The following is a 26,949-nucleotide window of genomic DNA, read 5'->3' as shown; positions in this document are numbered from 1 at the left end:
CCTGAGCAGGGAGAGGGGGAAATTGCTTGAATAAGTAAAAAGAAGTAGTGGGTATAAGGTTGTTTTTTGTTGTTGTTTTTATTGTTTTGTTTACAAAACAGTTCAGTGACTTTTATTGTTCCTGGCAATATAGTCATTTGCCATTTTCTGTAAACAAAGGAGAACAACAGTATTTTTCTTTCTTAAATTATTAGATTATAAAAGCCACATTTAGGAATCTTGTCTCTGGAATAGTGATATATGAGGTTATTTGTAAATCAATGGTCTTGTTTCTCCTTTAATAAAACAGCAAAATAGTATTTTGAGATTAATCCTTACAGACGGAGTGTTAACATCTGAAATTGTTTTTTTTTAATAGAAGTTGGGTCAGTCAGGAGATAATATATTTTAGATGGCTTAAGTGTGTCTTCCCTGTGGATAGCACATTCTGTTAGACCACCTGAGGTGCCTTGAGGTCTAAGACTTGAGAGACCACAGTCTAGAAATGTCCCGTGGAATCTGCAAAAGGCTAAACCTTGAGGAGTTCATTTCCTGCAGTTGCTGACGCTGCTCATCAGAGCTGAAGCTCTGGTCCCGCCCATCCTACCACTGCAGGCGAGGCAGGGTTTTGTAAGGCAGGACCAAGGAGGTGAGCCTCAGAGAGCTTCCCTTGTCCCCCCTGACCATGCCCAGGTCAACCTCCCCAGCCCAGGCTCCCAGATGGAATTTTCCCCTCGGGCTGTTCCAAATCCCTGAGTTAGGCTTTCATTGGGAAAAAACTGTGTCCGCTTGACTCTTGGTGACTTCCTGGAAATGGTGCCCTCATCTAAGGTTAGAGGCTAGAGCAGAAGGGATCTGCCTGGATACAGATTGTCCATGGCAGGATTTGGTAGAGAATCAAGTTAGTAGCCTGAAAACTTGTGGGGTGCTTTGGCGAGTTTTGAGTGGTAATTTACTGTTTTCAATCCACTGGCCCCCTTTTCTGATGTCTTGGAATGCCCACCTATGCTGGCTCCTGCTTCTGGTGACAAGGTTGCTGGTGATGTCATCCAAGGGGGCTCATTTCATGAGTAAGAACAATGCTGGGTCCACAGCAAACTGACGTCAAGGACCCAGGAGGCTCGGAATGTCTTGTCCACATCCCCACGTCTTCCGAGAGAGAGGCGTGGGGCACACCTCAGGTGAAAGTTTCCTATTCCTACTCATTTCCTCTTTTCCTTTCATCTGCCTACCATGAATACAGGGAGAGTGGCTGGCAGAGCTAGCTGCCTTGCAGTGACTGGGCGAGTGGGACGTGCGTGTGCTTTGGGAGTTCTGTGGCTTGTCATTTGCCAGGCATGGATTTTGTTTTGGTTTGGGTTTTGTGCACGTCAGGGGTTTATTTTAAATGTTTTAAGGCTTGGATAGGCCACAGGACCTGGCTGGGCCTGGTTTCTGATTTGGACCTCATTGCACAGCAGCTTATTGGAGACGGAAGCAAGCAGGTCCTGCCGTCTTCATTTTCGCCCCATGTTTCTGGCTGCAGAAGACAACCAGCTCCAGGGAGGCTGCTCCCTGGGGGGCCCGGGGGTGGGCTTGTTAACACTGGCTTCTCCCCAAGGAAGCCTCTTGGCGTGGTTACTGTCCTCCTCCTTCCAGGGCCTGCCTGGACCACGTGCGACCCAGGTATCCTGAGACACATGGGCCTCTGGGCCTCCGTGGGGTGCGGTGGGGCAGCTGGGCACGGCCTGGGGCACCCTCTCATTTCAGAAGGAGGGTTTTCAGGCCGAACCCAGGCCATGGGATAAAAGGCCATCTGTCTGTCCCTCGGTGCCCAGCCCTGGCTTTCCCAAACAACATTCCTTTATGCTGGGTCCCCCGCCTCCTGCAGCCCCCGCCCCGCTGCACACAGCCTCCTTTCACTGCCTCTGCAGTCGGCTTGTTTGTTTGCCATGCAGAGGGCAGGCTTTTTGTTGTTCTTCTCTTTTCTCTCCCCCTCATGCACCATCCAAGCAAACCCTCTTTGGGGATGTTCTGGGGCACTAGAGAGGGGCTTGGGGGCTCAGGGCAGGGGCTTGGAGCATCCCGGAGGGGATAGAAGAGGACGTGGGAAGGACCTCGGCGGGGACAGCCCTGGAAGTGGATTCCTGGCTGGCTCTCCCAGCAACTGTTTGCGAGTCCTTGAATCAGTGACTTGGTCCGTCTGTGCCTCCATTTCCCTCATCCAGGGAACACGTCCTCAGGGAGAATTGTGTTGATCCCGATGAGATGTTGGCCACACGTGCAACATGGTGGTAATGGCACTCACCGTGGAGGTGGCGCAGCTGTCCCGGAAGCGTCGTGGCTGGGTAGGGGGTGGGGATCGCCAAGTAGGCCAAGGTTTGTGCTAAAGGGGGTCGCGGTACACCGGACACCCCCCCGGTTCAGCCTGCCTCCCCAACACAGTGCTTCCAGGTTCTGGGGAGTGACTTCCCAGGCCCTGAAGAAGGGGAGCAAGGCCACCCCTGGCTGCTAGACAGGGAACGGTGGGCTTGGGAGGGAGGTATAGTAAGTCCCCTACATACGAACGCGTTCCGTTCCAAGCGCACGTTCATAAGTCCAATTTGTTCATGAGTCCAACAAAGTTAGGTAGGTACCCAGCTAACACGATTGGCTATATAGTATTTACTATAATAGGTTTATAATACTTTTCACACAGGTAATACATAAAAAATAAACACAAAAAATAAAGAACATTTTTTTTTTTTTAACTTTGGGTTTATTTATTTATTTATTTATTTATTTATGGCTGTGTTGGGTCTTCGTTTCTGTGCGAGGGCTTTCTCTAGTTGCGGCAGGTGGGAGCCACTCTTCATCGTGGTGCTCTGGCCTCTCATTATCGCGGCCTCCCTTGTTGCGGAGCACAGGCTCCAGACGCGCAGGCTCAGTAATTGTGGCTCACGGGCCTAGTTGCTCCACGGCATGTGGGATCTTTCCAGACCAGGGCTCGAACCCGTGTCCCCTGCATTGGCAGGCAGATTCTCAACCACTGCGCCACCAGGGAAGCCCCAAGACAACATTTTTAATCTTACAGTACAGTACCTTGAAAAGTACAGTAGTGCAGTACAACAGGTGGCATACAGGGGCTGGCATCGAGGGAACAGGCAAGAAGAGTCACTGACTGGAGGAGGGAGAGGAGGTGGGAGATGGTAGAGCTGAAGGATCGCCAGCAACAGGAGACGGAGGGCAAGCTGCAATTTCACTCACGCCTGACATTGACAGAACACACGTTCGCATCTTTGAAAGTTCGCAACTTGAAGTTTCGTACGTAGGGGACTTGCTGTACTCGAATGCCTACCCCTCCCAGTGCCGTCTGTGTGGGCTGCCACCAAGGGCCTGGCAGGAAGGCTGTGCTGATTGCAAGACCCTGGTTTCTGCCGCCTCCTCAGATCTTGTCTCCACATCTCCTTGGACGCCTCCATCATTTGTTCTCGTTCCTGGTTGGATTCCTTCTCCTTCTGTGGCCCTGAGGCAAACCCAGGGGAAACTGGTTCAGCTTGGATTCGTTTGCTAGCGCTGCCATAACAAAGTCCCACAACCTGGGTGGCTTAGGCAACAGAAATTTACATGTCACAGTTCTGAAGGCTAGCAGTCTGAGACCAAGGTGTGGCAGGCTTGGTTCCTAGCGAGGGCTGTGGGAGAGACTCTGTCCCAGGCCTCTCCCTAGCTCCTGGTACTTTGTTGGCAATCTTTGGCAGTTTGGCACTTGCAGCTGCTTCACCCTGGTCTCTGCCTCCCTCTTCACATGGTGTTCTCAGTGTGTGTGTCTGTTTCCAGATTTCACCTCTTTATAGGGGCACCAGCCACATTGGATTAAGGCCCACCCTAATCACTTCACCTTAACTAATCACACCTGCAGTGACCCTAGTTCCAAATAAGGTCACGTTCTGATGGACTCGGGGTTAGGACATCAACATAGGGATTTATTAGAGGTGGGGTGGGCATGGGGAGGATCAAGTCAACCCTCCCTGGAGGGAACGTCCTTGGTGCAGAGCTGCGTCTCCACTGCGATTCCCTCACCCTCACAGATTTGTCTCCTTTCCAGACACCATGACGGGGAAGAGCGCCAGTAAAAATCTGCATCCACCACCCACTTCTGCTTCCTGACACCCTGCCTCCTCTCGGCTAGCCTGGAGGGAGAAGGAGGCCCGGGTTGCCCTTCGTTGAGCCTTGCTGGGGCTCTGGTCCTCGAGTGCTGCCCGCCTGTCACCAACCCACTCAGGGCGTTGGTACAGCTGGGTGGGTGCACGTGGGCTCCCCGTGGATTCCCTGTTGTGGGAACAGGAGGACAAAACCCTTGCTCTTGCCTGTCCATGCCCATCCTTCTCTGAGGCTGTCCCGGGGGCAGGAGGGCTGCAGCTCACCCAGGCTTTTCAAACTGGCAGACCAAGGGCTGTGTTTGTATTCAGGCAGGTTGGTTTGGCCCACATCGTGTGTTTGTTTTAAACAGGAGTCAAATTTTGAAATCTGGAGATGTCACAGAGAAATCTAGTTTTCCAGTTTTTCTTAGAAGTCAGAAGGTCTGACAACCCTGGGCCCCATCGTCACCTGAACTGAACCTCAGTCGGGGCTGCCCCCTTTCCACGGGTTGTGACCCCCTCCAGTTTGCTGCAGTCCCCTCCATTCCCCACAGCCTCCCCCATGCCAAGACCCCACGATAGTGACCATAGATTACTGCACGTGTTGCATTTCTTTTTTTCTCTGTACTGCTGTCTCTAGCAAAAGGGCTCCTCATGTTTTTGCTTGTCTTTTGTTTCTTGGTGCCTCGTGTTTTAAGAAAAAGGAGAGTGAGCATCTTTCCTCATAGAAGTAAAGACTATTCCTATGTATTTAGCCAAAAATAAATAAATAAAAATAAAATTGAAAAAAAAAAGTTCGTGGGGACTTCCCTGGTGGCACAGTGGTTAAGAATCCACCAATGCAGGGGACACGGGTTCGATCCTTGGTCTGGGAAGATCCCACATGCCGCAGAGCAACTAAGCCTGTGAGCCACAACTACTGAGCCTGCGAGCCACAACTCCTGAAGCCTGTGCACCTAGAGCCTGTGTTCCACAACAAGAGAAGCCACCGCAATGAGAAGCCCGCGCACCGCAACAAAGAGTAGCCCCTGCTCGCCACAACTAGAGAAAGCCCACGTGCAGCAACGAAGACCCAACACAGCCAAAAATAAATAAATAAAAATAAAATTTAAAAATAAGTTCTCATCACAAGAAAAAAATTAAAAAAAAAAAAAGAATATTCCTACGTGTTTAGTCTGCACACAAAATGAGTCTGTATTATGAACCACACTCTGCCTGCTTCATTCATCAAAGGCACCTGCCCACCTTCTGAGGCCAGAGCAGGAACTTGGGGTGCCTTTGCCAGAGAGAAGCGCTTCTTGTTCAAGAGGAAGATCCTCAGGTCACAAAGCAAGTCGATGAGGGAGGCTGGTCTAGAACTTAGTCTCTTTATTAAAGCTGAATCTGCAGGGTCTGGAATAGATGGTTGGACCCGGATTCTTCCCCCGAGGGCTGCCTCCCTGAGAGACAGGCATGTTGGGGGAACTGGCTGGAACCTCAGCGAGCTGGCAGGGGACAACTCCTGGGTCCTCTGTGAGTTCGGGTCCGAGGGCATTGAACTCAGTGTGAGAGAGGAGGCGGCGGCTGAGGGAGCCCAGGAGAGGGGGCTGTGGTGTCAGCAGGACCATCTCCATGAGACAAGAGCAGTGGCTCGGGCTGACCTGAGAGGACATCATGATTCATTAGCAGCCGGGAACTGGCACCGTACTGGGAGAAAATAGGGCTGGTGCTGCTGTTTCATTGGCTTCTTTCCCTGCAGCCTTGGACTGTGGCTGGGAGGATCTAAGGAGATCAAAATGCCCTCCTCACCTCCTCCTCCGTATTGCCCAGCATGTCCAGTGGTTCCCAGCTCAGGGTGGGCAGTGCCCGCCTACCTAGTCTCCTTAGCAGGGCACATTGACCTTCTCCCCTCAAGTAGGCATCCTGCCTGCCTGGGCCCCCAGACCCTAAACAGGCCACCATCTACTCAGATATACCATTCAGCACGTATTCAGGTGCTGACCCCGTGCCAGCTGCCAGGGACAGAGCAGTGAGCAAGGCAGCAGGGTCTCTACCCTCATGGAGCTTGCATTCTGGCTTGGGAGGCAATCACAGGGAAATGCATAGGAAAGCAAGAATGCTTTCAGCCCCTGAACTATCGATACTTTGCTAGGCTCAAACAGCCTTGGGCCTGACCATAAAATGCACTTCTAGCCAGGTCTCCTGCCTGCCTTCCCAGGATGGAAAGGTCAGCAGGGCTCGAGAGGAGGGGTGTGTCTTCAGCTCCATTCTTGCTACCCTGGGACAATCTTGTGTCCCTCGGGTAGACCCTCTAGGAAAGCTGTCATCTGACACAGGTGGGTTGGACGCCGCATGTCAAGCCACATCCATCAACACTTGGGCTGATTATTCTTGTGAAAGCCATTGTGAGTCTGACTACAGAATTACTCACTTCCCTTCCCCAAAGTCTGCAGCTAATGCAATCTGAAGGCAGGACCCAGAACAATTTCCAAAACCTGGAAAAGAGTACATGTATCCTTCACTTGCCGCTGCTTTTTATTTTTTAAAGGTTTTTGGTTTTCAGGCTTGCTTCCAGGATCAGGAGAGTCTTTTAAATAATGCATTGTGGAAGTTTCCAAGAAACTTTTTTTAAAAAGTCTTTTAGAGTCTGAGCTGTACCCTAGTCCCTAGGAATGACCTTTACACACTTCTGATTCATAGATGGTGTTTGCCCATGGAATTCAAGGGTGAGCCCAGCTCAACCATAAAGTAAACACGGGGCAGGGAAGTCTGGAAACCATGGCCCAGATCAGTGTGTGTGGTGTGGCGGCTCCCAGCAGGACTCGGTTCCTGGAACACCCGCTCCCCACCCCGGTTCGGATGGGAGCAGCCCCCGAGTGGGAATGGGAGACCTTTTGAAAACTCACAACTAGACTCTAGAAAAAGAGTCAATAAAAGACGTACTAGAGGACACGTCCTTGTACCTGAGGACATTTCTGCTCCTGGCAGCGCCCATGTGCTGCTTGCTCTGGTTCTCCTTGAAATCTCCTCCCGTATTGGAGCTGTGTACAATCTTGTGGTTAATAAACCTGGGCTCCTGCCATGGAGGGCTGTGGTCCCGAAGAGGCCACCCAGAAAGCACCTTGGTTCTGTTGTCAGTCTGCGATCTATTGGCCAAAAGCCTATCACCCACGACATGACTGCCTGGTGGTTCCAGGCCCCTCAAGTTGTGATTAGCTGGGGTGGCAGGAGGAAACAGCCTTCTCCCGTCCCTTCTTCCTCTCCTTTCCCCACCATCCATGGCAGCGCACGGCCCGTGCCAGCCCTCAGACAGGCGCTGGTGCAGGATTCAAGGGCAGCGTCCTGGGAGAGTCCGTGACTGCTCAGGGCTGGGGAAGCAAGCTGGTGAGCCCGGTGCTGGGCAGGAGCCGCTCCCCTTCCTCCTGGCTCTCAGGAAAGAGGCAGAGAGCCACGGGGATCCTCCCTCCATTTCCCTCATTCCACCCGGAGTATTTCCAGCTGAACGACAACAGCAACAAAAAAAAACCCTTGAGGAACAAAGAGAGCATTTGATCTACTTCCGGTTACACAGAGACTAGAGACCCACACCGACCACCATGAACCAAGAAAACAATGACATACAATTAATGCTCACAAAACAAAATTTTAGGTTGTAATTTCTTCTGCATTAATAAATATTTTTAAATGGGATCTTTTTTTTTTTTAATCCCCCTGTAAATTTGCCAAATGCCCTTCCTTGGGAAGAACTGCCTTTTATTCTGCAAGCATGTGTTTCCTACCTATTTCTTTCATTTATGAAATGCTGCTGCTGATAATTTTTTAAATATTTTTTTAATATATGTTTTTTTCATTTATTTATTTTATTTACTCTTTTTTTTTTGGCTGCGCTGGGTCTTCGTTGCTGCGCGCGGGCTTTCTGTAGTTGAGCCGAGCGGGGGCTACCCTTCATTGCAGTGCGTGGCCTTCTCATTGCGGCGGCTTCTCTTATTGCAGTTGCAAAGCACGGGCTACAGGCTTCAGTAGTTGTGGTGCATGGGCTCAGTAGTTGTGGCTCACGGGCTCTAGAGCACAGGCTCGGTAGTTGTGGCGCATGGGCTTAGTTGCTCCGCGGCATGTGGGATCTCCCCGGACCAGGGCTTGAACCTGTGTCCCCTGCATTGGCAGGCGGATTCCCAACCACTGCACCACCAAGGAAATCCCTTTTTAAATATTTTTATTTGGCAAAATAAGATGCTGGTAATTTCATGTCAGACTAATGTACTTTCAGTTCTGCTCATGCCTATCCTATGGACTTGGCCAAAGGGCACTGAGAATATATGGCCCAGATTGGAATTTGACCCTTGTGTCTGGGCACCACCCCACCCAGCCCGAGGTGGCATTCTAAGATTGTGTGTTCAGTGTCCTGGGCGACCTCTCTCTTCCAAGCAGATGTGCTCACCCCCCATTCTTTATATATTTCCAAGGAGCATGAGCCTGGCAGAGTTTCAGGGCTCCACCCCAAGCAGCACAGCCAGGATCCCCTGAGGTTCCTGCCACATCTCAGGGGTCTGGAGTGTCAGGGGATCGTGGCTGTGCTGCAAAGAGCCAACACTGAAACATGATCCACTCAAGAAGTATGAGTGGAGATGTAATATTTTCAAGAGCCCACCCTAGGTAACTTGAGGAGAGGAAACAGTAGTTTCCTGGCCTGTTAGAATCTATTGTTTGTCCACCATTGGACAAACAAGATCATGGCCCAAACATGCAAAAACAATAAGAGGCAGGAAATTGTAAATACCAACTGAGGCAGTGGGACACATGGAAAGTGTGACTTTTTTTAAAGTTGGAAAATGAAGAGCTCATTTCTGGCTAGAATGGTTAGGGAAGAAGTACATGGTGGTCAAGAGAATATTCTGGAGCCCAACTGCAGCTCTACCCCTCATTAGCTGTGGGGCTCCTTCATGCCTTGGCCCTCTCATCTGTCAAGTGGGAATAATAATCATGCCTCCTTCATATGGTTGTTATGAAGATGAAAGGGCTGGGCACATGGTAAGCCTTCGTGAATATTAACCGTTGTCATCATGCTAGATAGGATGACATTTGAGAAGAAAAACGCGAGGCATGTTTAGAAAATGGCAAGTCGTCCCTACCGGTGAGAGGGAAAAATTAGGGTTAATTCAAAGGCGTGACAGGAGAAGAGCTTGGAAATACAGGGGAAAGACGTTAAATACAAGGAAGTCAAGGATAAGCCAACCTACAGAGGAAGATAGTGTGTTCACTCTTAGGAATGTGGTCAGAGGGTCAGACTATAATGTCAGCTGTTGGAAACGTACTCCCAGAGCAAGGAGCAGGACCAGTGTTAGAGAGACGTTGCAGAGTCTTCTGAGCTGATGTGTGGTTGGCATGTTGCAGATGTTCAAACACGTATGTCTGTGGATGAGTGGGTGACAGCAGTGGGTGTGGATCAGATCCTTGTAGGAGGGACGAATTAAGGGAAGAGGCAGGGGACCATAGTGATACTTCACTGAGACCACCAGCCCCTGAAGAGGAGGCGGATATGGAACCAGGGCTTCCGTCCCCGCAAACTCCCCTCGGTGATCCCATTTCTTTTTTTCTTTTTTTTTTTTTTTGACGATCCCATTTCTTAGGGTTTCTCTGGTTTCCACCGCCTTCTGCCCTTCTGTTCATCACTACTCCAGGCATCCCAGTCTTCATCACTGTGGGTCTGTAGGTCCAGCTCGCCTCCTGGGCCACACAAGCTCTCCACACCACACCAGCAGCAGCAGTCCATGAAAAAAGCTTCAGGTGGCTATAAGCTAAGTGAATGAGCCGCATAAGATGGAGGTCAAAGTGCCAATGGGAGCTCAGTTCCCATGGGCTGAAATAGGATGTTCCATGTGGGGGAGGCATGAGCCTTGCTGGGTTCTGGCCTGGTCCCATCACACCCACCTTGGAAGAGGAGCAGGAACCAATCATTATGCTTAGAGACCCTGTTATGTCCTAAGGAGGTCTTGTGGAAAAGCAGATGGCAGTGGTCCTCATGTATGTATAAGCTGACAGGTGAAAAAGAGCCTGTACAGTCCTAGAGGGGAAGAGCCAGGAGTGGTCCCTGGAAACTGAGGCAGCCAGCTGAGCAGAAGGGAGACTTTCCCAAGGACTCGAACTCTCGGAAAGCAGCCCAGCCTTAGGTGACCAGAAGCACGGGCTGGATACACGAGTGCTCTGTGCCCAGTGCTGGAAAGTAATGACCATTTCTTCTGCTTCCAGTGGTTGTTTAGATGCATGTGCCCCAAACAGGTCTGTGTCTGCCACTCGGGGATGTCTGAAAAGTGTAGCGCAGACAAAAACATCAAATGCTAATTCGAGTGATAACCCCTTCCCTGCTTGGGATGGGTGGACCCCAAGACAAGCCTTTTGTGGAGAGAGATGGATGGAGTTGTAGTGAATGAGAGGGGTTGGAGGTGCAGAGAAGGATTAGATCACCCTACTTAAGAAAGGACTTGGGGTGACCAGGAGAAAAGAACTATCCAGGAGGGAGGGAGAACCAATAGGTCCATGATTGGAGGCGTTCGGAGGTATTTCAAGGGTAGAACAGAATTAGAAGGGACAAGATTCTTATATGACATTTATATTTGATACTTAGGGAGTTTCCTTGTATGAAATACTATAAAATCCACTCCATCCTCAAGAGATCATCAGAGTTGCTTTTTAGAAGAATTCAGGTATTAGCATGGTGACAAAGACTAAAAATACTGAGATACCCAGACCAAGACAGGACCATGAAAGCCCGCTTTTACTTGGGTTACATATGTGTTTTCCCAGAAAATGACAGCATCACTGTCACCATCAAGTTCTCTTGGTTCATTTGGAAGCAAAAAATGTAAGAATCATAGCAACAGAAACCCCAACTGGTTGCTCAAACACTCTTCTTGGGTTCTTGCCAATATCCAGGTTCCAAGGGCCCCTTCTCCATGGCCACCACAGCTTCCTTTAGTCACAGGGACTCAGAGGACACCCCCCCCATTGGTAAGTGCTCTCCCCACCCTTTCTGGAGGGAAGCCTGCATTTTACCTACGTGCCAGCCTGCGCTCTCCGGCCTCACCTCACATGACGTCAGGGCCAGCTGGAGCCATGTGATTTTCCCAGTACATTCCATTTCCTTCTGCCTTTGCCTCTTTGCTCCTTCCATTTGACCTTGAGCCCATCTGGGCTCTCCTCTACCAGTTCCGCCCTGCGTGTGGCCGCTGACCCACACCTGGGAGTTCCTGGAGGGACGGCTCCCTCACGCTCTGCTGCCTTTCTTTCTTGTGGGCACGTGGACCTAGCTGCCCAGCCCGTGGCCCACGAGCTCTGTAGAATTACCAGGGAGAGAGGCAGGTGGTGTAGTCATTGGGCGTGACCCAGTGAACCTGCCAGGTCCCCTGGTGCCACCCTGTGACTCTTTACCTGACACCTGCCAGGGGCCTGGGAAAAGGCTGGCAGAGATCTTCTGGGCCAGGGCATTCCCACCCACTGCTCTCATTTCCCTCCAGGCTCTCTGCCAGCTTCTCTCCTCCCCCAGATCTTTTGCCTCTTGTTTTTATGGGTATTATTTCCTTTTTCAGGGAGAAGAAAAGTGCAGAGGTTAAGACCATCCACATCAGTGTCTACCCTTTTTCAAGTGCACTCGGTGCCCTTGATTTCCGCCCACCCTGCCCTGCCATGGTGCTCCCACCACTCCTGAGTGCCTCATTGTGGGGCAGTTGGGGGTTCTCTTCCCTCGCCCACTGTGGGTAATCCCCTTGTGTCTTCTCTTCCCAGGGTTCCGTGGAGAATGGGGCTGTGACCTCTGCAAGCACTCAGAAGACAGACCCTGCGATGGAGCCAAAGCTCAAAGCAGTGGACTGGGACAAGGTAGCGGGCACAAGACAGGGTGGGGTGATGGTCGGGGCTCCCAGGGCCGAGGAGAGGGTGCGTGGAGCCACAGGCTATGGTTATTCATGATGTTTGCCCAGCGAAGATGAGGACCGAGGAGCAGGTGCCCACAGCTCACAAGCACGACCTGGGGCAGCAAACCCGGGCCAAGGTTATGGTGGGTCTGGGGAAACGGTACACGAGATCTGTGCAGAGCCAGGCTCCAAAAACCCCAGAGGGAGGTCTCCCACAGGGACCCCTGAAGCTGAGAAGGGCACGATGACAGGGTCAGGAGGCCCAGACACACCCAGCTTGGCCAGTGCACAAGGCAGAGCTGCCCCAGGTGCCGGCGACCACTCGCAGGAGTGACTGGCATGGGAGCCAGTCACTGAGGCCAGCAGGGAAAGGGCTGGAGCCTTCTGTAGCATGTGGCTGCAGAGCCCGATGACAAACCTCTCTTGGCGCTCAGAGACCAGCATCTTGCTATGATTAGGCACACCCATTTGCTGGTTAGGGAAGTCCTAGAGGAGCTGGGTAGTTACAGGTGGCAGTGGAGCCAAGAGGAGGAAGGGGTAGCGTTGCCTGGGGGCTCTGGAGAGAACCAGACCTGGGTGTCATTTCCCTCCAACCTGGATCATGGGCCTTTCTTAATGTCATGGCGTCATTTCCTCCTGTAATAGACATAAGTGTATATGTCCCTAAATGTCCCCAACCTGTGCTGGACACTGGGAACAAGAGACCAACAGGACAGGCCATTGCTTTCAGGGAGCTCACAATCTGGTGTGGAGGGCAGATCTCCCCCCAGACATGTTATTACAATATGGAGAGATGCAAGAAGCACACCCAAGGGACACAGGTGACCAGAGGAGGCCCCCACTGATTGTTTGCTGGGCCCCTTTTGCCAGGACTCCTGAGGCCCTGACCCCAGGAACTTAGAGATGGCATCTGTCACGTGGGAATCGCCTCTGCCTCTGGGGAAGCCCATCAGCCCAGGGCAAAGACGCCTTGGGGTGCTTCACTGAAGAGGCTGGGACAAGTTGTCCTGTGCCCCATCCCCTTCAAGCAGGCCTGTGACCGAAAGGGAAATTGAAGGCCATCAAGGGGAAAGGCTTGCATAGGCCACGCAGTATGTCCCCAGAGGGCTCACTGGACCTGGTCTCCTGACCTTGACGCCGGACTCAGCCACGATTGCTCATTGCCCAGGCCACGGGCACAGGTTGAAGGTCTCAGTACAAACGGCTGACTTCTCTGGAAACTTTGGGGACCTGGGCTTGTTCTGCATGAGGGCAGGATGGAGGGGGAGACAGCCAGCTTGAATGGGACAAGGACCTTGGAAGCTGGTGGAGTCAGGACCTCGACTTGAAAAAGGAGGAGCTGTGGTGGGAGATGAGGAGGGTGTGGGGATGAGGGTGGGACCAGAGAGTGAGCTGCAGCATGTCGGGCTCTGGGCTCAGCGGCCAGTGGACGGTGCTGAAAGGACCGCAGGAAGAGGGGTCCTTGGGGCCAGCATCTGTGGGCTTGGTTTAGGGGTTGAAGGTTGGAAAGAAAATACAGAGAGCTGAGCAGGCCTGGGGTGGGGAGGCAAGAACGAATCATCCTAGAAGGGAGGGGACTGTCACATGAGCCTGGCTGGGGACGGGCAGGTCACCAGCCCTGCTCAGGGGAGGGGTCCTCCCAGTTCCCCTGGGCTGCCCTCGGCACAAGGCAGAGGGATCAAGTCCCCCAGGCCTGTTCCGCCATCCACCCCGCCCCCGCCCAAGGGGAAGAGAGGCCTCCCCTCCCCCTCCTCCCCCGGGCCCTGCCCAGGCTCCTCTCCAGCACATCCAGGTCATACCTGACTCACCTTCCCCACCTCTGTCATTCTCTCTCTCTCACACGCACTTTCTCTCTTCCTCCTCTCACTCTTCCTTTGTCCCTGGGCTGAGAGAGAGGGGCAAGGGCTGGCCCAAGAGACGTGTGGAGACCCACTGGGAGCAACGCAGGGTCAGCTTCGTGCCTCCCCCAGGCCCTGAGAAGACCCGGCACGAGGGGCTCACTTCCCAGGGAGAGTGAACAGTGCTTTCCTTGCTTTTTTTCCTTTTTTATTCATCTACCACGTGGTCAATCCCAGCCCCTTTGGGGGGAGACGAGAGGCTGGGAGACCCCCATCTGTTTCTGACCCAGGCCAGGGTCTGGACCTTGAGGAGCTCTAGAGAAAGGCCAAGAGGGCAGCAGCTTTGTCTCAGCTGGGGGTCCCGGGCCTGGGGTGGACTTGCCAAAGTTAACCCTTCATGTTTTGCATTCACGGGAAGCCCCTCTAGGTGCTGCTAAGGAAGGGAGTCTTGGTTACCATGGCCCAGCCTCCCTGGTCCTAGAAGCTGGGGGACAGATTCAGCCATGCTGGAAAGAGTGAGGGGAAACTGGGATGGGGGTGCTGGGGCAGAGAGTGGAGGGTGGAGAGTTCTGAAAAGACAGGAGAAAAGGCCAGGAAGAAGCCCGGGGGGCCCTGCCCTGCTTAGAGGTGCAGGATCGTCTGACCTTCCAGCTCTGCATGGGATTTTATTGGAACAATTTCTGAATCATACCTTCCATCACCTCTTGGGCAGGACCCAAGTTTCCTTGTGGGACAAGAAACCAGGTTGTAGCTCCTTACCCCACACTACGCCCTACATGTCGCTCCCTGCTTCCTGGAGCCCAGCCAGCTCGGAGCCTACCCCAGTAGATGTAGACGGAGCGCCCACTGCTCCTGGCTTCTGGGCACACCTGTTCCATTTGTCCCACGGCCTCTTTTGCTCCTTCACTGTGTCCTTGGCAGGGCTTCCCATTGGGGGGCCAGCATCCTGGGAACCAGACTGAACTAGTGTGATTTGAGGGGTTTGCAGAACCCCCTGCCCAGATCCCCCTGGATAGCGGAGTTAACACTGAATCAACTCTTCTTTCATTGAGCTCTTTGGCACAGGGTAAGAGCTTTAGGCTAAGCACTTTAATGAAATTATCTTTTATCAACAACACAAGGTGACAATGATCCTGATTTAACTAATGAGGAAGATCTTCTGCCCAAGGTCAAAGTCACTCTGCTGGTTAGCGTAGGGGGTCACAGCTGAGCCCCCTGCCCTGCCCCCTCCGTGTGTCCTGGAGCCCTTCCACCCTGGTGGCTGGCCAAGAATAAGACCCTGAGGCCCGTGACTGGGAGAGGGGGTGGCAGAAGGCAGGGAGGAGGCTGAGCAGGTACTCAGGGAGGCTTGGCCGCCTCCTCTCCGCATCCTGCTTCCCTCAGGCTCCTGGAGGCCACCAGCAGGTGTCAGAGCAAACTGCAGCTCCCAACCTCCCTGCCCCTACACACACACACACACACTCACACACACACACACACACACAGACACACACACACCCCCCTTGGCATCAGGGGCTGCCTAGCAAAGATGTTGATTTTGCCCAGTGAGTTTTACCCTTTCACGACCCTCACATAAGTCACTGAGAACTTGGGCAAGTAGCACCTGGATCGGAACCAGCGCCCCTCGGGCAGCCGCCCCTGGGACAGGGCCAACCTCGACACCATGGGTGCTGTCTTCCTTCCCAGGACTCTGCCCCCCAGTCACCTGGGGCCCCCTTGAGCCTCCCTTCTCCCTTTGGCCTGCCCCAGAGTAGGGGTGTGGAGGGTCTGGCTGCAGAGGGATCCACAGGAGGTCCCCAGGATGGTCGTCCTGGCCCAGAGCCTCTCAAGTTTCCTCCCTGCCCGTCCCCTTGCCCGGAGGTCTGGGCCCCTCTTCTAAAGAGCTCAGCTGTGCTCAAAAAATACCCCCCGGGGAGACACCAGGCAGGCAGGCTGGGCACTGCCCTCTTTGTCCCTGCAGGGGCAGCGGACAAGGCAGGCTGGGGAGCAGGAGGTGCCACTGGGTGACCACAGGCAGCTCCGGCCTGTTTCTCCATCAAGAAGAAGGAGGAAATTATTCCTGCCCTGTATTGTGTGGGGTATCAGAAAGTGAGTTGCCAGTGAAAGACCACCCCGCCCGGCCTTGGGCTGGGCACCCGGGGCGGGACTGCAGTGGTACTGGCTTTCTGCACAGCACGCCATCCTTCCTCTCTCCCTGGGCCTCCGCCCCTTTGCCCCCTGCTCTCTGTCACTCTCATCTCCTGCGCCTTCACAGTGGGGAGCATAAGGCCACCTCCTCTGGGCACGGGGAGGTTATAGGGCACGGGCGGGGGAGGCAGAACCCGCCCCTGTGGACTTGAGCTTGTCCAGCTGGGAGCCCCCAGTTAGACCTCAGGGGACAGGCCTGCACTCACCCCTGCAAGGCCACCAAGAGCCGCTGCACTGGACACCCCTGCTGGATCCCTCACAGCCTCTGTGCCAGAGAACCCACTGCCGTGCGGGTCCTGAGCCGGCTGAGAGCGGGCCTCCTGGCCCTGTGGTTAGGACCTCGGGCTCCGGAGCTGGGCAGCTGAGGTGCAGCAGACGTAGCTGAGCATCTAGCCTAAGGCTCCTCATCTGTCAGATGAGCTCATCAGAGGCCCCGTCTCTCAAACTTCTGGCTTCCAAGAACAATGGACCTGAAGTCTGAGCCCAGGGGCCTGTTACAAGGATGCAGAAACAGCAGCTGGAATTCTCGTCCTTCACGGGCACCGCCCCCCTTCCCGCCCCCCTTCCCGCCCCCGCTCCTGCTGGTTGGAAGTCGCTCCCCCACCTCCCTGGCCCAGAAAGCTGCCCAGGAGCTGTGAGCTCTGGGGTTTGGGTACGCATTTCTTTCAACAATCGCCTCAGCTCACAGCTGCGGTGGTGGAGGAGCTGCTGACAGCAGCTGCCCCCTCTCCCCACATTTGCCCCTCGCCCTGTCTGGGGATGAGCAGATTCCCACTCCTGAGCTGGGGCTGCCCCTGGAAAGAGTTATGTGCCACCTGGCCCCTGTGCTGCCCAGGAGGAGGGGCCTCTGGAGAATGGGTGGGGCGAGAAAAGAGGCCCCCTCCCCACCCTGGCAGCGCCCTTCCACCCACCCTCTGGGCAGCAGGCTGCCCTTTTCCCCCGCTGGCCCTGCTGCAGCTGCATTCCTGGCATAGCCCGGGGAGACTCCCTCCCCCTCCCTCCCGTTAGGGCAGGGACAGAGCTGCGTGGGGGAGGGGAATGGGATGCCAGGTGCTTGGGCCAGACTCCCCCCGACTTACACGTGTGCTCCCTGGGACTTGGCCTGTTGCTCTGGGTCTTTGAGTTCACTCAAGCCCGCCCCCCACCACCACCCTCAACAAGTGCACTCAAGAGCAGTTTCTGGACGTATCCTCACCCTCATCCATGCAGTCTGGCTTTAGCTGGGTGACCCTGAGTGAATCACTTGCCCTCTCTGAGCATCAGGTTCCACAGCTGTAAAAGGAGGATTTGCTATCGTGAGGGTAGCAACAGAAACCCCCAGATGCCTGGGAACTGGAGGCGTGATCAGTGGCCTGTTCCCCCCTCCTTCCCCCACCCAGCCTCCTTCCAAGGCCCCCAGACCTTTGCTGCCGCCTTCCCTGTCTCCCCTGAGCCTTAGGAATTAGGGGTGGGAGAGGGCCAGGAGCAGGCACCAGCTCTGGAGGAAGAGAGCCGTTTATGTGGGAGGGTTAAGGGGCCAAGGGGTCCCGGCCAGGTAGAGTAGGAAGTGAAATTTATCCTGAGTCCCTTCCCACCTCATGGATCCGAGCCATCATCTCTTGCCATCCTCCCGTCTCAGCCAGCTGCCGTGTTGGAAATGACCAGCGAGCGAGAGGTGTTGAATTAGCACCCACCTGAGACTTTCTCTTCAGTGAGCAGGACTGGAAGAGAATTGAGAAGAGACACCCTGTGTGTGCTGTACTGTCTAAACCAGGGTGGAGCCCATGGTGAATGTCCCAGCTCCTGGGAGATCGTGTGGAGGGTGCCACAAGCTCGGGGGAGGCGGGAAGGGAGCTCCTACTACAGGACCAACCAACCCTATCTGAAGAGTCACCTAACCCCGCTGGGCCTCAGTGTCGTCCTTCTCAAAGTGGGGAGGAAGTCAACCAAGCTGGATTTCTACACTTAATGTGGAAGGGTAGCTTTACTGCCCCTGGAGTAGCAGGACTGCCAGCGGGGAGAGTGCAGGTGTCAGCCTTTGAGGACTGAGGGGGATGTTTGCAGAGAGGAAAGTGAGCCTTCTTGGGATTCCTCCGCCGTGGTCCTTCATCCCCCAGAGTGAAGTGGCCCTTCCTGGGCACCAATGAGGGCTACCTTGCAGAAATGCACGGGGGGCTAGACACAGAGCCCAGGTTCCAGGCCCTCCAAGGCCAGCCAGCAGGTCAGAGGACCCTTGGGACCAATTCAAGACAGCAAGTCCTCCCTTTGTACAGTGGCCAGTGCCCAGTGGTCTAGCCAGGGAGGAACACAAGTCATGTCCAAAGATCCAGTGGGCAACAGGCCATCAAATGAGAGACCCTTGTGTCTGGGAGGAGAGGCTGGCTCTGTTTCCATCATGCCTGTAAACAAGCAGCTCTCTGGCCATCTGAGTCCAGCTTCTCCATACATTCTCTGTCCTTCTGTTCTGTTCCCTTCGCAACAGGGTGTTAGATTCAGGCTGGAATCCCTGCTTGGTGCTAGACCTAGACGTTTCTTCCTGGGTCTCAACTGAATCAAGCTTATGAATCCCATACTGTTTTCTATTCACTTTACAAAATAAGGGCAAAACGGATCAACAGAAAAAATTTTCCCAAGCCACTGCTTGTCTGAGAGAGAGGCCTGCCTGTTCACATCCCTGTGCCACAGCTGGAAACGTTCCTTGTCTAAAGTAGCTAAGTCTGAATTAAGTGTCGTGTGTAACATGCAAAAGTGGAACACGTAAAAACCAGGGCTTTCACTTGAGATAGATGGTGATAAGCTATGGATGCGTATTATCATCCTTTGAACAGCAACTAAGAAATATACAAAAAGGCATAGCTAAAATGCCAACAGAGCAGATAATATAGAATATTTTTAATTCTTGATCAACACAAACAAGTCAAGAAGGGAAGAACAGAGGAGACAAACAGAGAGCAAATAGCAAGACAACATTAAATGTAAATGGACTGAATACTCCAATTAAAAGGCAGAGAGTGTCTGACTAGATCGAAAAGCAAGACCCAACTATACACTGTCTGCAAGAGATGTACTTTAAATTTAAAGGCATGTGCAAGGTGAAAGTAAAAGGGTGGGGAAAGAAAGACCATGCAAACCCCAAGTATAAGGAAGCCTTGCTAAAATCAGACAAAGTGGACTTCAGGACAAGGAGTATTACCAGGGACTATTTCCCAATAATAGAGGGGCCAATTCATCAAAAATGTCTTAACTGGGCAGCCTTGGGCAAGTTACTCAGCTTCAATTTCCCCATCTGCAAACAACAACAATAAAAGTACCCGCCTAGTTATGGGTACAGTGAGGATCACAGGATTTAACTCACCATGCTTAGCACATAACCAGTGTTCTGTGACTCTTAGCCCTCAGTGTTGTTGCATCTGGGACAAAGCCTCAGGCTCTCACCGCGATCCTGGCTGAGCTTCTTCCGAGGTGAGGCTCTGCAGGCTGTTGCAAGATAAGATGTGAACACAGGCCACTACCTGGTTCCTCCAGTTCCCTTTCCGTGTGTGTGTGTGTGTGTGTGTGTGTGTATAGAGACCTGAGGCAGAGGAATGGGACGAATGAGTCAGCCTGCATCCACTAATCCGTTTGCTGCTAGACCCAAAGGATGAAGTCAAGGAGACACTGGGACCGGGCCAGGAGGAGTGCAACGACCAGGTGGGGCTTGGATGATTGCCTGGTTTAACTGGTCCTGGATGGGATGGCTCCAGGCTGACCTGGGTCATCTTCCAGCCTGAGAAGCATGAAGGCAGTCAGCACCTGGGACCTGCCAAGTTCACATGGCAGGAACCACAATTATCTTTGGGCCTTTCCCTCTGGTTGCCGGCACAGAGAGAGTGCTTGGTGACCTTCGCCACTTGCCCCGAGACCCCCAGCCCCCTGCTCCAAGGCTGTAATGGCAGGGCTAGCTTCACCTCTGGCAGGGCTGGGAGCCCTGCTGGAGCTGAGCCAGCTTTGGCATGGAGGCCAGTGCAAGGGTGAGGTTCCAGCTGGGGCTGCAGGCAGGTGGGTTTCTGAATCACGATTGATTCTTTCTCCCAGGCTTCAGTGCTCTTCCTCCACATCCATCCCTTGCTCTTCTCCATTCCTTTCCTGACACCACGTCCCTGTCACCCGCAGTAGCCGCCGAATGCCCTGCATTGGACGTTCATTGACACCCACTGAACACAAGACACTGGGCACATGGTGCCCTCTCTCCTATCGTGGGTGGTGGGTCCAGGCACACCCGGCTTTACAGACGAGAGAGCCGAGAGGCTCTGAGAGGTAAAGGCACTTGCCCAGGATCCCACAGCTGATAAAAGGCAGAGTCAGGCTTTGAAGGTGGTCAACTGACTCCAAGGTCATTTTTCTTTACTGATTTTGGTCTAGATTAATCTTCAATACACCGACTCATCAGAAATCTTCAAGGGCTTCCCATTGTCTTCAAGGGCTTCTGCAGCCTCCAAACTTTTTTGACCTTGCATCCCTATTAAGTAAAACGTTTTGAGCACATTCTCCATTATATGTCCATTTAAATTATCTACAAATTATTTGTGCAAGCTAATGTACTCTTGTATTACGTACATTAGAAAACATTCAAATATGGTTTATATATGAAAGAAATATATCAAAAATAGTCTCTAATATTTTCTCCTCACCTCTGGGGATCAGCCTGTGAGTACCCCTGGGGTACACATACATCCCTACCTTGGAGACAGCCAACCTGTAGGATGAAGTGACAACTCCTGAGCCTGATACTGGGTGTTCTGTCATCTAAAGCCCTCAGCAGATCTCTTTCTACTGCCCCACAGACCAATGTCAAGGAATCAAATGGGCCACAATCATTCTCAACTCCACATCTATGCCCATACTCCCTCCCCACCTCCTTTCCCTTCTCCCCATTCCCAAGTATTCCATATTGTATGAGCTCCAACCCAAACCCTAGGTTCTGTGCAAAGCCCTCCTCTCCTACCCTAGACCCAGGCATTTGTACCAATCATTCTGCCTCCCAACCTCAGCCTGCCTGCATCACCATTAACTTATCTTGCCTGGCATGTCTCACCTTGCTGAGTACTTTATGTGGGTACCATTATTATTACTTCCATTTCATAGCTAGGTAAACTGGGGCTCAGAGAGGTCAAGTAATTTCCCCAAGGTCACACAGTAAGTGATAGAGCCTGTCTCTAGAGTCTGAACTCTGCTTCAGCACTAACCTATGTGAAGCAAAGATGGTCTCTTACATTGTTGTTTATTCTTCCCAGCAACTAACATAGAAATATAGATGTATGTCAAGCAAAGTGCTGAACGAATGATTGTTTGAATGGGTGAATGAATGAATTACACAGGCCACCACGAAGAAGAAAGCCCTTGGACTTCCCTGGTGGTGCAGTGGTTAAGAATCCACCAGCCAGTGCAGGAGACACAGATTCGAGCCCTGGTCCGGGAAGATCTCACATGCCGCGGAGCAACTGAGTCTGTGTGCCACAACTACTGAGCCTGCACTCTAGAGCCCGCATGCCACAACTGCTGAGCCCGTGTGCCACAACTATTGAAGCCCGCGTGCCTAGAGCCCATGCTCCACAACAAGAGAAGCCACTGCAATGAGAAGCCCATGCACCACAAAGAAGAGTAGCCCCTCCTCACAGCAACTAGAGAAAGCCCACGCACAGCAACGAAGACCCAATGCAGCCAAAAATAAATAAATAAAAATACATATATAAATTAAAGAAAAAAAAAAAAGAATCTGCCTGCCAATGCAGGGAACATGGGTTCGATCCCTGGTCTGAGAAGATCCCACATGCCTTGAGGCAACTAAGCCCATGTGCTACCAACTACTGAGTGCACACTCTAGACCCTGTGAGCAGCAACCACTGAGCCTGCACACCATAACTACTGAAGCCCTCGTGCTCTGGGGCCTGCGTGCTGCAACTACTGAAGCCCGTGCCCCTAGAGCCTGTGCTCCACAACAAGAGAAGCCACCGCGATGAGAAGACCACGCACTGCAATGAAGAATAGCCCCCACTCGCTGCAACTAGAGAAAAGCCTGTGCACAGCAACGAAGACCCAGTGCAGCCACACAAAAAAAGAAGAAAACCCTTGTTGGAGGAGAAAGGGCCTACTTGATTCCTAGTACAGAATGTATTGGCTCCTATACCTAAAGAATCCTGGTTAAGACTTCAAGCTTCATGCATGGCTGAATCTGGGCACTCAGATGTCATCACCAGGATTCAGTGTCTCCAGCTCCTGGCTTGGCCATCCTCTGTGTTGACTTCATCCTCAGGCAGCCTTCACTGGCAACTCCAGGGTCATGCCCTGCCAACCTAGCAATCCCAGCAAGAGGAGAGGGTTGTCCGATGGCTCATTGCACCAGCTTAGGCCATGGGCCTATCCTGGATCCCATTTCTGTGGCCCTCGGGTTGGGATGAACAATTAGTCCCCAAGCACTGGAGCAGGAGGGTTGGTAGCTCCATACAGACCACATAAGCTGAGATGGGGCTGGGGAGTAGGATGCTGTAACCAGGAGATGGGAGAACGAATGTGCACAGGTGTGAATATCAAGTGTCCACTTGACTTTATCTCTTGCAGGACCTGGTAGACTGGCAGAAGCCCCTACTGTGGCAGGTAGGCCACTTGGGAGAGAAGTACGATGAGTGGGTCCACCAGCCGGTGACCAGGCCCATCCGCCTCTTCCACTCAGATCTCGTCGAGGCCCTCAGCAAGACTGTCTGGTGAGCCCTGTTCTCGGACCATGGTGGGCTATCCCTCTGTCCTGATGGTACCAGTCAGATGCAAAGGGGAAGGGGCAAATGGATCCCTCCCTGGAGCCCAGAGCTGTACTGTAAGCTCTTGGCGATAGTGGAACATGCCATAGGCATAATCCATTCATATGCATGATTTTGTCCACTGAGTGACAATCCAACATGTAGCCAGAAACCACTTTGAATGTCACTCCTGTTCTATTCCAGACTCCTGTGAGGGGTTTCTAGCCTTCCCTGCCCATGGTGGACTATTTTGCCTGCAATTAGCCCCTCTGCCACAAGAGGTCAGCACCTATCTAGCTGCACTGTCAGCCAGAGGGACTCTTTTTTTTTTTTTTTTTCCTGCCAGTAATTCATCTCAGAGACTGAGACAGACTCACAGCTCCTCTCTTCTTTTCTCCTCCTCCCTTCCCCACCCCCCACATCAGTGTCCCCTGGACCGCAGGTCTCCATATGCTTTGTGGACATGCTTTGGTATCATCTCATCCCCCTCTAGTTGAGAGGTGTGTCTCTAGGGAAGTTGGACCCTCTCGAGCTTCTGTGCATGTATATCTCTCACCCTGACGACCTTCCTGCAGGTACAGCGTCCCCATCATCTGGGTTCCCCTGATGCTGTATCTCAGTTGGTCCTACTACCGAACTCTCGCCCAGGGCAACGTCCGACTCTTCACGTCCTTCACCACAGGTAATGTCGGGTCCTTCCTCAATTGCTCCCGTGGCTCCTGAAGGCCGGAGACCTTGGTGCTCTCCCTGGTCCTGAGTTTCTGAGAACATAGAACCCTAAACCATATCACAAAGATTTTAAAATGAGGTCTATCTGTAGAAATATTCTTCCAAAAGAAATGTCAGACCTCCCCACCCTCCACAAAATGAGTTTTAAAAAACAACCAGCCACACATTAGCAGACACTAAATGAAATCATTTCATCAAGTGGTGTAACAATAAAGACGGGGGTTTCTCACTGAGTCTAAGAATAGAAAAAGTGTGACCTGGGATTGTTCGTCAGGAAACTAAATGAAGTCATTTCACCAGGTGGCACAGCACAGAGCTGAACTTGGAATGGTTCACGAACAGAACACAGATTAGAGCCTGGGAGAGAAGGATCCCAGAGTGTCCTAGAATGTCCCCCAGGGCAAAGGCCCAGCGGCAAAAGCCCTGACTCAGAGTAGCAACCCACTAACCTCTACTGAGCACTTATCACATGCCTGGTGCTTTCCAGGGACCATCTCATTTAACCCTCCCAACAGCCCCACAACAAAGGTACACCCCTTTAGAGATAAGGAAATGGAACCTCAGGAAGTCAAGCGAGCAATTCAGGGTCACGTGGCTAGGATGTAGATGCTAGGTGCCACCCAGTGGGCAGGGGACAGAGAGAAGGGCTGACATGGGGTGACTTCCAAAGAGCCTGTGAGGCTGAGTCTCTCAGGGCAGCCACAGGTTTGGGCCTCTTCTGCCAGCCTGCCTCCCAAGTTCATCACCTACCTTTGGTCTTCAGGTGCGTGCCACCTGCCCAGGTAATCTGTCCGTCCTGGCAGAACCTGCCTTGGGGAAGTGCTTGCCCATGGCAAATGGCTCAGACAGAGGCTGGGTAGGGGGACAGGTGGGAGAGGGGTGCTGGGAATAGCTCAGGTGGGCTTTCCTCTCCTGATCACATGTCATGTTCCCAACTGTGAGCCTCTGAACCCCTGTCTCTGCCAGAGACATCTCATCCCCCTCTAGTTGAGAGGTGTGTCTCTAGGGAAGTTGGACCCTCTCGAGCTTCTGTGCACGTATATCTCTCACCCTGACGACCTTCCTTCTCTCCACATTCTGAGGCTCTCTCCTGCCCGCCTCCCCCAGGAGGAGAAGTTGAGGGCTGAATGGTTTAGATGAGAGGGGCCACGGCCACAGCACCGGGAGCCCCAGTTTTCCCATCTGGTCCAGGATGGGGAGGGGCTGAGCTAGCTGCAGGAAGTCCCCCAGAGCCCAGGCTGCTCCCGGTCCCCAGGGGTTAATGTGTGCGCCCCTCGAGCCAAGGTTACCCTTTTCTGCCCACGCTGAATAGCTCAGGCACAGCACAGGGCTTGTTGCTGAGACGGCCTGCTCACTGAATCACCCACTGTCTGCCGGGCGCTCCCCTAACAATCACCAACAGTGGCAGGGCCGCCAGGGCTGGGGCCGGAGGGGGAACGGGATGCCAGAGCTTTGGCCCAGGTCCCTTTGCAGGATTCCTCCAGAGATGCCACTCGGTACCAGCTCCGGCCTGATGGGCTGACGGGGGTGATGCTGGGGTGAGGGGGCGGGCAGAGACTTGACCTATAGGAGGGGACTCTTCTGCGAGGCAGGGAAGGTGATTCGACGGCTTCATCAGAACCACGGGCCTCTGCAGAGAGCTGAAATGTGCTAATAAAGGTCTAGTGTAGGGGGTTAGTGGGGCTGTGACCATGATGCCAGAGATAGTGGCATGAGAGCCGCACACGCCTCCCTCACCTGCAGCTCATCAGGCAAGGCACAGGCCACAGGCAGAAAAAAATAGAGCCACAAAGCAAGGCGAGTGGAAACTCAGCAGGGTCCCAGCACAGCTGCTGGACGAAGGGTGCACTGGAGTAAATGCAGGAGACTCAGGGTGCCAAGGAACAGCGGAAGCTGCACGGAGACACCAGTGCAAGGCTGAAATTCCTAGGTGCGTGTGTGAAAATGCTTTGGAAAGCAGAAGGCTTCTGCACATCCAGGCTGGCCCCCAGCACAGCTCCTGGAGGCGCATTAGAGTGAGTGCAGAGCAGCGTCCTAGGCAAGCATTCGGGCCTCCATGCGATTGTGGTGGGAGCCCCAGCAAAGGTCAAGACCAAAGTCTGTGGCCAGGGAATGCTTCTGTATGTCCAGTCCTTTCCCTGCTGACAAGAGAGCTACACAGCGAGGAAGGGCTCCTGCACTCTGGGGCGGGGGGGCGGGGGAGCTGGGAAACTCCTTCTCCCCCAACCAGGGACCCTCCAGAGCCCTGCAAGGAGAACTGAGAAAACACAGCACAAGGAGGACTGTGGGTGGAACTTAGATGTACTTTGACTCATTATATTTAAAAATTATAGTAGCTGCTTGTTATACATGAGGCATATTATATTATTATGATAAGTATTAATATACCATATATTATTCTTATATATAAGATATATATTTATCACATAATCAGGTGTTATATTCCCTCTGTCTTAGCAACAGCCCTTCACAAGTGGTAGGATATTTTACTGTTGAGAAAACACGTAGATGGTTCAGAGCCGGGATCTGAACCCAGGTCTGCAAATCCAAAGCCCAGGCTCCCTGCACTTCACCGGAGTGTCCTGAAAGACCCCAGAGGTGTCCAGCCTTCCCTCAAAGTGGGACCTGGCCAAGCAGAGCAGCCCAGGCAGGGCTGGATGGCCACTGACAGGCAATGCTGTCAGGCAAGTGTCTCGTGCCAGATGTGGACACAGCAGGCCCCACTGATGAGAAATGTCAGACCAGCTCAACACCTGATTTGAGAGAGATTGGATGGGTCCTTTGGGGATTGAATCTTAGCTGCGTTGTGTGTTACTTTCCAGGCGAGGTGTGAAAAATCCTTCCTTAGCTTAGAGACTCATTTGGAACCGTCTATCAGAATGGCCCTGGGCCTGGCATCTGGTCCAAAGAGCAGGAAAGTCACCTCTCCTCCTCACCTTCCTGGGCTCTCTCCTTCCTCACTAGTTCCCTGTGGTCATTCACACTGGGCACAGTCCTTCAGAAGTGCTTCCTTAAACAGAACCAGAGGCTGCCCCTGTGCTGCCCTTAGAACAGCGTGGGTCAAATCTCATCTTTGTCCAGCCCTCCAGAGAGACTTGGGCTGGCCCATGAATCTCCCACGAGTGTCTGAGCACCTGCTGCGTTAAGCACAGGAGATACAGAACAGAATACCCACTCTGCCCATAAAATGCTCACAACCTGGTGGGGACGAATGAGTAAAACAGCAGCCATAGCTCAACATGACAAAGGATGATGTGGCAGGCCTCGAACCCGGCCCAGGTCGGGGCAAAGGGCGTCTGCGGAGGCTTCGCACAGGAGGAGACACGTGGGGTAAGGAAGCGAGAGAGGGAATTCCAGCGAAGGAAAAGATATGTGTGGGTGGGGACCGTGGGGCATCTCAGGAGCCACAAGTGGTTCGGTTTGGCCCCCGTACAGGGTGACGGGACAATGAGGCAGGGATGTGGCTGGCAGGGCTGGGTCT

General features: G+C 53.1%; 1 protein-coding gene across 3 annotated transcripts in view; it reads left to right on the top strand.

Moving 5' to 3' along the window:
• Positions 1 to 26,949, top strand: part of FA2H (fatty acid 2-hydroxylase) — a 57,404-nt gene that overhangs the window by 21,467 nt on the left and 8,988 nt on the right. For 2 of the 3 annotated variants that reach the window (XM_082439103.1, XM_082439101.1), the window contains exons 2-4: positions 11,835 to 11,927; positions 22,564 to 22,706; positions 23,315 to 23,421. In XM_082439103.1, coding sequence (XP_082295229.1) covers positions 11,835 to 11,927; positions 22,564 to 22,706; positions 23,315 to 23,421 — 343 coding nt within the window. The remainder of the gene's footprint in view (positions 1 to 11,834; positions 11,928 to 22,563; positions 22,707 to 23,314; positions 23,422 to 26,949) is intronic. The other variant, XM_082439102.1, reaches the window with a different exon arrangement.

The sequence above is a fragment of the Balaenoptera physalus genome, assembly GCF_965194825.1.
Source record: "Balaenoptera physalus genome assembly, chromosome: 19".
Classification (NCBI taxonomy): domain Eukaryota; kingdom Metazoa; phylum Chordata; class Mammalia; order Artiodactyla; family Balaenopteridae; genus Balaenoptera; species Balaenoptera physalus.
Note: the sequence above shows the minus strand (reverse complement) of the source record. Positions and strands in the feature narration are given on the sequence as shown.